This window comes from Mastomys coucha, unplaced genomic scaffold, assembly GCF_008632895.1.
Source record: "Mastomys coucha isolate ucsf_1 unplaced genomic scaffold, UCSF_Mcou_1 pScaffold21, whole genome shotgun sequence".
In the NCBI taxonomy this organism is placed as follows: Eukaryota; Metazoa; Chordata; class Mammalia; order Rodentia; family Muridae; genus Mastomys; species Mastomys coucha.
This window is the reverse complement of record NW_022196904.1, coordinates 39,258,509-39,266,708: the sequence shown is the minus strand read 5'-3', so window position 1 is coordinate 39,266,708 and position 8,200 is coordinate 39,258,509. Positions and strand designations below refer to the sequence as shown.

Below are 8,200 nucleotides of genomic sequence, written 5' to 3'. Positions count from 1 at the left end.
TTCTCACCTATAGGTCTTCATAGCAAGTACCATTCCCATCATGCATCTCATTCATTATTCTATTTTGCCAGTTTCATAGATCCCTTCCAGTGACTGAGGGAAGATATGGATTATGCCAACAGCTTCCATTTTCCTACACCTGAGAAGAAATCTCAGCCCTAGAGCAGAAAAAACATTGCTTTCAGAATTCTGTCTCTTTCTAATATAACCTGAAAATGCTCAGCAACTGTACTGGGACCATCAACTACCCCATATTCTACTGGTCTACAGATAGACTGAATAGTAAAAACTGGATTTAATGAAGTTTCTAGTACTTTTGGAAGGTTGGTAAATTATTTAATCTCTGTGATTCTGTTTCCCCCTCCTTATGGACCTGTGCCAGACATTGCTAAGTGATCACACAGTCCTGACAGAGCATATCATGGATTCATATCTCTATTTCTTTGCAGGAATACCAGTGGAAGATTCCTAAGCATGGATCAAACCACCCTATCCTGGAATATTAACAACACAGAAGTCAAAGAAATTTACTACACTGAAAATTTCTCCTGTGTCATAATGGTCAATTTTCTTAATATCATCATTGCTGTGGTTGGGCTGGCAGGAAATGCCACAGTGCTGTGGCTTCTAGGCTTCCACATCCATAGGAATGCCTTCTCTGTCTATGTCCTCAACCTGGCTGGTGCTGATTTCTTGTACCTTTGCAATCAGGTTATGGTTTCCCTGCAGTGTGTTCTTCATTTAGATAGTGGCAAATTTTACTCTCTCTTCATTGTATTTATGTTTGCTTACCTAGCAGGTTTGTGTATGATTGCAGCCATCAATGTTGAGCGCTGCCTATCTGTTATGTGGCCCATCTGGTATCACTGCCAACGACCAAGACACACATCAACCATCGTATGTGTTCTGCTATGGACTTTCTGTCTGTTTTTGAGTCTCCTGGTAGGGCTAGGCTGTGGTTATATTTTCAGTGTTTCTGAATATGATTTGTGTAATGCATTTTTCTTTACCACTACTGCATTTATAATAGTGTTAACTGTGGTTACTTCAGTTTCCACCCTGGCCCTGTTGGTAAAGATCATCTGTGGATCACACAGGATTCCTGTGACCAGGTTGTATATATCCATTGCTCTCACAGTGATGGTCTTCATATTTTTTGGTCTTCCCTTTGGGATCTGCACGTTCCTCTTGCAAATGTTTGAGGAGTTTCAAAGAATTTATTCTTACAATGTTCATGAAGTGATGATATCCCTGTCCTGTGTTAACAGCTGTGCCAATCCCATCATTTACTTCCTTGTTGGCTCCATCAGGCACTGCAGGTTTCAACGGCAGAGTCTGAAGCTGCTTCTGCAGAGAGCCATGCAGGACACTCCTGAGGAAGTGAGTGGAGAGAGGGGTCCTTCACAAAGGTCTGGGAAACTGGAAACCATCTAGTGCAGTAGTTGAGTGAGTCCTTAATCAGACATAGTTTCTCTGAGAGTCAATGTTGTCATTATCTATGTAGACAATTTTCACAATCTTTTCTAATTGGTAGAGAAAATTGTCATTTTATAGAAATTGGGATAGATGGGCCTCTTACACAGAAACTAACTGGAGCAACATAAAGATGCCTTATGTGGGCCTCACTCCATCCCCTTGTGATATAACCCTTGTAATCACTTGGGGTCAGAACAGCTCTTATTGTAAAAAATGCCTCCCTCAGAACAAGGATCAAAGTAGTGCAAGAAAGTTCAGAATTTCTTTGGTCATTGAAATTGAAAATGATGGAATGAATATTATATTTTAGAGAAATCTCCCTATCATTTTACAAGATTTTTTTATTAGATATTTTCTTTACTTACATTTAAAAGATATCACCTTTCCCAATTTCCCCTCTGGAAAAAAAAACCTGTTCCCTCCCTCCTCCCTCTGCTCACTAATCCAACCTCTCCTTCTTCTTAGTCCTGGCATTCCCCTATACTGGGGCATAGAACCTTCACAGGGCCAAGGGCCTCTCTTTCCATTGATGACCAACTAGGCCATCCTCTGTTATACACATGCTGCTGGAGCCAGGAGTCCCTCCATGTTTACTCTTTGGGTGGTGCTTTAGTCCCTGAGAGCTCTAAGGGTATAGTTAGTTCATATTGTTGTTCGTCCGAAGGGGTTGCAAACCCTTCAGCTCCTTGGGTCCTTTCTCTTGCTCCTTCATTGGGGACCCTGTGCTCAGTCCAATGCATGGCTGTGAGCCTATACTTCTGTATTAGTCAGGCACTGGGAGAACCTCTCAGGAGACAGCTGTATCAGGATCCTGTCACCCAGCACTTGCGGGCATCCACAATAGTGTCTGTGATTGGTGATTGACTATGGGAAGGATTCCCAGGTGCAGCAGCCCCTGATTTGTCCTTCTTTCAGTCTCTGCTAAATAGTTTGTCTCTGCAACGAATTCCATGGATATTTTGTTCCCCTTCTAAGAAGGATCGAAGTATCCACACTTTGGTCTTCCTTCTTCTTTGGTTTCTTGAGGTTTGTTCATTGTACATTTGGTATTCTGAGCTCCTAGACTAATATCCACTTATCAGTGAGTGCATACCATGTGTGTATTTGTGATTGGGTAACCTCACTCAGGATGATATTCTCCAGATCCATCCATTTCCCTAAGAATTTCATAAATCCATTGTTTTTAATAGTGAAGTAGTACTCTATTGTGTAAATGTACCACATTTTTTGTAACCATTCTTCTGTTGAGGGACATATGGGTTCTTTCCAGCTTTTGCCTATTATCAATAATGTTGCTTGGTATAATTATCAATAAGGTGGAATCTCAGGGTTGTTTTGATTTGCATTTCCCTGATGACTAAGGATGTTGAACATTTCTTTATGTGCTTCTCAGCCATTTGATATTGCTCAACTGAAAATTTTTTGTTTAGCTTTGCACCCTATTTTGCTAATAGGGTTATTGGTTTCTCTGGAGTCTAACTTCTTGAGTTCTTTGTATATATTGGATATTAGCAGTCTATCAGATACAGGATTGGCAAAGACCTTTTCCCAATCTGTTGATTGTCATTTTGTCCTATTGACAGTATCCTTTGCCTTATAGAAGCTTTGCATTTTTAAGAGCTACCATTTGTCAATTCTTGATTTTAGAGCATAAGATATTGGTATTCTGTTCAGGAAATTTTCCTCTTTGCCAATGTACTCAAGGCTCTTCAGCACTTTCTTTTCTATTAGTTTTAGTATTTTTCTACTAGTTTCAGGTTTGATGTGGAGGTCCATGATCCAGTTGGACTTGAGCTTTGTACAAGGATATAGGAATGGATAGATTTGCATTCTTCTACATGCTAACTGCCAGTTGAGCCAGCAGTGGTTTTAGCACCTTTGTCAAAGATCAGGTGACCATAGGTGTATGGGTTCATTTCTGGGTCTTCAATTCTATTCCATTAATCCACCTGCCTGTCACTGTACCAATATCATGCAGTTTTATCACAATTGCTCTATAGCGCTGCTTAAAGTCAGGGATGGTAATTTCACTGGAAGTTCTTTTACTGTTGAGAATAGTTTTCACTATCCTAGGGTTTTTGTTATTCCAGATGATTTTGCAAATTGCTCTTTCCAAGTCTGTGAAGAACTGCATTGGAATTTTGAAAGAGATTACATTGAGTCTGCAGATTGCTTTTGGCAAGATGGCCATTTTTACTATAGTAATCCTGCCAATCCTTGAGCATGGGAGATCTTTCCATCTTCTAAGATCTTCTTTGATTTCTTTCTTCAAAGACTTGACATTCTTGTCATACAGATGTTTCACTTGCTTAGTTAGAGTCACACCAAGGTATTTTATATTATTTGTGAATATTATGAAGGGTGTTGTTTACCTAACTTCTTTATGAGCCTGTTTATCCTTTGTGTAGAGAAAGGTATCTGATTTGCTTGAGTTAATTTTATATCCAGCTACTTTGCTGAATTTGTTCATCAGGTTTAGGAGTTCTCTGGTGGAATTTTTGGAATCACTTAAGTGTACTATCATATCATTAGAAAATAGTGATAATTTGATTTCTTCCTTTACAATTTGTATCCCTTTGATCTCCTTTGTTGTCTAAATACTCTGGCTAGAACTTCAAGTACAATATTGAATAGGTAGGGAGAGAGTGGAAAGCCTTGTCTTGTCCCTGAGTTTATGGGGATTGTTTCAAGTTTCTCTCAATTTCCTTTGATGTTGATTACTGGTTTGCTGTATATTGCTTTTACTATGTTTAGGTATGGGCCTTGAAGTCCTTTGTTGTTTTTTGTTTGCTTGTTTGTTTGTTTTGGGGGGCCTTTGGTGGTAGATGGGCGCATAAAACATGTTTGATACTGAAAGTATAAAATTTAATGCAAAGCTTCAAAGCTTCTATTTCCAATGCCCATTATGACTTTATAGATGTTTGTTCAGTTGTATGGATTTTACACCTGGTTAATTTTGATGTATGATGTTTTATACAGTTAAGAAATATCAAAACATGGAGATTTGTCACATTTTAGTTCTCAAAGAAATATGACTGCATGTTTAACTTCATGCAGGACTTCAGGAAAACAAAACTTTTCTGCCAACAGATCGTTTCTTGGTATTTTAAACACCATAGATGCAAAACATTTATGGATACTGTTAACCAAGATAAGTGCTATTACATAATTTTAATACACAATGACAGCAAGTGGTGTTGAATTTTGTCAAATGCTTTCTCAACATTAAGTGACATAATCATATGTTTTTTTTTCTTTGAGTTTCTTTATATAGTAGACTAGGTTGATGGATTTCATATATTGAACCATCCCAGCATCCATGGGATGAAGCCTACTTGATCATGATGGATGATCATTTTGATGTGTTCTTGGATTTGGTTTGCAAGAATTTTATTGAGTATTTTTACATTGATATTCATAAGGGAAATTGTTCTTAAGTTTTATTTCTTCATTAGGAGTGTGTGTGGTTTAAGTATCAGAGTAATTGTGTCTTCAGAGAATGAATTGGGTAGAATACCTTCTGTTTCTATTTTGTAGAATAGTTTGAGGAGCATTGGTATTACATCTTCTTTGAAGGTCTCATAAAACTCATAAACTAAACCTATCTGGTCCTGGGCTTCTTTTGGTTGGGAGATTAGTAATGACTGTTTATGTTTCTTTAGTGTATATGGGACTGTTTAGATGGTTTATCTGATCTTGATTTAAATTGGTACCAGGTATCTGTCTAGAAAACTGTCCATTTCATTTAAGTTTTCCAGTTTTACTGAGTATAGGCTTTTGTAGTAGGATCTTATGATTTTTTTGATTTCCTCAATTTCTCTTGTCATGTCTCCATTTTCATTTCTGATTTTGTTAATTAAGATACTGTCTCTGTGTCATCTAGTTAGTCTGGCTAAAGGTTTATTTATTGTGTTGATTTTCTCAAATAAGTCGCTCCTGGTTTGGTTGATTCTTTGTATAGTTCTTGTTTCCACTTGGTTGATTTCAGCCCTGAGTTTGATTATTTCTTGTCATCTACTCCTCTTGAGTGAATTTGCTTCTTTTTGTTCTAGAGTTTTCAGATGTGCTGTCGAATTGCTGGTGTGTGCTCTCTCCAGTTTCTTTTGGAGGCACTCAGAGCTATGAGTTTTCCTCTTAGGACTGCTTTCATTGTGTTCCATAAGTTTGGGTATGTTGTGCCTTCATTTTCATTAAACTCTAAAATGTCTTTAATTTCTCTATTTCTTTTTTGACCAAGTTATCATTAAGTAGAGTATTGTTAAGCTTCCACGTGTATGTGGCCTTTCTATTGTTTATGTAGATATTGAGGAACAGCCTTAGTCCATGATGATCTGATAGGATGCAAAGAATTATTTCAATCTTCTTGTATCTTGTGAAGCCTATTTTGTGATGGATTATATGGTCAATTTTGGAGAATGTACCATGAGGTCCTGAGAAGGAGGTATATCCTTATTTTAGGGTGAACATCTGTTAAATCCATTTGTTTCATAACTTCCATTAGTGTCACTGTGTCTTTGTTTAGATTTGGTTTCCATGATTTGTCCATTTCAGAGAGTGGTGTGTAGAAATCTCCCACTATTATTGTGTGTAGTACAATGTGTGCTTTGAGCTTTAGTAAAGTTTTTTTTTTATGAATATATAGATGCCCTAGCATGCGGAACACGGAGGTTCAGAATTGAGAGTTCATTTTGATAGATTTTACCTTGAGTATGAAGTATCCTTCCTTATCTTTTTTTAATTACTTTAGGTTAAAAGTCAATTTTATTTGATATCAGAATGGCTAATCCAGCTTGTTTCTTGGGAGCATGTGCTTGGAAAATTGTTTTCCAGCCTTTAATCTGAGGTAGTGTCTGTCTTTGTCACTGGGGTGGGATTTCTATATGTAACAAAATTTTGGGACCTGTTTATGTACCAAGTCTGATAGTCTGTACCTTTTTATTGGGAAATTGAGTCCATTGATATTTACAGATAATAAGGAAAAGTAATTGTTGCTTCCTGTTATTTTTGTTGTTAGAGTTGGGATTCTGTTCTTGTGGCTATCTTCTTTTAGTTTTGTTAAAAGATTACTTTCTTGCTTTTTGTAGGATGTAGGTTCCCTCATCCTACAAAATGTGTTGGACTTTTCTATTTATTATCCTATGAAGGGCTGGATTTGTGGACAGATATTGTGTAAATTTTGTTTTCTCATGGAATACCTTGGTTTCTCCATCTATGGTAATTGAGAGTTTTGCTGGGTATAGTTCATGGGCAGGCATTTGTATTCTCTTAGGGTCTGTATGACATCAGCCCAGGATCTTCTGGCTTTCATAGTCTCTGGTGAGAAGTCTGGTTTAATTCTGATAGGTCTGCATTTATAAGTTATGTCACCACTTTTCCTCAATGCTTTTAATATTCATTCTTAGTTTTATTCATTTGGTGTTTTGATTATTTTGTAATTGGAGGAATTTCTTTTCTGATCCAAATAATTTGGAGTTCTGTATGCTTCTTATATGTTCATGGGCATCTCTTTTATTAGGTTAGGGAAGTTTTCTCTATAATTTTGTTGAAGATGTTTACTGGCCCTTTAAGTTGGAAGTCTTCACTCTCTTCTATACCTATTTGTAACCCTCCTGGCTTGAGGACTGATTCTTCAAACCCTCCCTGCCTCTCATAACCACACCTCTCTGCTCACCTTCTGTTATTTGCCACACCTCACTCCTGGTTTCAGTTACGTCAGAAATCCCACCTCCAGAGACTGAATAAGAAGCTGCTGATTGGGCCAGCATGCTGACAAACTTGGGGAAGGGGTTTTACCTCACCTATTCTAACTGTTGGCTTGTAACATAGAGATCATTAAAATGCAAGATGGCTGGGTGATCACACCTCTTGAGTGCTGTCTAATTTTTTAAGATCCTTCCACGTGGGTAAGGTATAATTATGGCTAGCCAATTTCCCCCTGACTCCATTTTCCAGAAAACCCTTTTCTATTGTTACCGCTGGACTGTAATACCTATTATCATTAGGTTAGGTTTTCTCATTGTGTCATAGATTTCCTGGATCTTTTAGATTAGAATCTTTTTGCATTTTTTGTTTATCTTCTGCATGTGAGATTTTCTGTTCTATCTCTTGTATTCTGTTGGTGATGCTTGCATCTGTGGTTCCTGACTTCTTTCCTAGGTTTTCTATCTCCAGAATTGTCTTCTTTTGTGATTTCCTAATTGTTTCTACTTCCATTTTTAGGTCCTGGATGGTTTTGTTCAATTCCTTCACTGGTTTGGTTGTGGTTTCCTGTAATTCTTTAAGGGATTTTTGCACCTCCTCTTTAAGGGCTTCTATTGTTTAATCCTTTAATTTTTAATAGAAATTTGTGTTTCCTCTTTAAGATCATGTACCTGTTTACCTGTGTCTTCCTGTAATTTTTTAAGGGAGTTATTTATGTCCTTCTTAAATTCCTCTATCATCATCATGTGATATGACTTTAGATCCAAATCTTCTTTTCCAGTGTGTTGGGGGTATCCAGAACTTTCTGTTTTGGGAGTAATGGGTTCTGATGATGCCAAGTAGTCTTGGTTTCTGTTGGTAAAATTCTTGCATTTGCCTTTTGCCATCTGTTGATCTCCAGTGTAAGATGTTCTTGCTGTCTCTGGCTGGAGATTGTCCCTCTTTTGGGTCTGTAAGCCTGTGTCAGCACTCCTGGGATATAAGACCTCTCCCCTGGTAAGACTTGGGCACAGAGAACTGTGGA

General features: G+C 37.6%; 1 protein-coding gene across 1 annotated transcript; it reads left to right on the top strand.

The window, feature by feature from the left end:
- The first annotated feature begins 402 nt into the window (after positions 1–402).
- Positions 403–1,434, top strand: LOC116100520 (mas-related G-protein coupled receptor member B4-like). Its single transcript, XM_031384321.1, has one exon. The coding sequence runs from the start codon at positions 475–477 to the stop codon at positions 1,432–1,434; it is 960 nt and encodes a 319-aa protein (XP_031240181.1). The 5' UTR covers positions 403–474.
- The last annotated feature ends 6,766 nt before the right edge of the window (positions 1,435–8,200 follow it).

What these genes read in the sequence shown, in the direction of transcription:
- LOC116100520 (XM_031384321.1), top strand. Translation starts at nt 475, where the DNA reads ATGGATCAAACCACCCTATCCTGGAATATTAACAACACAGAAGTCAAA.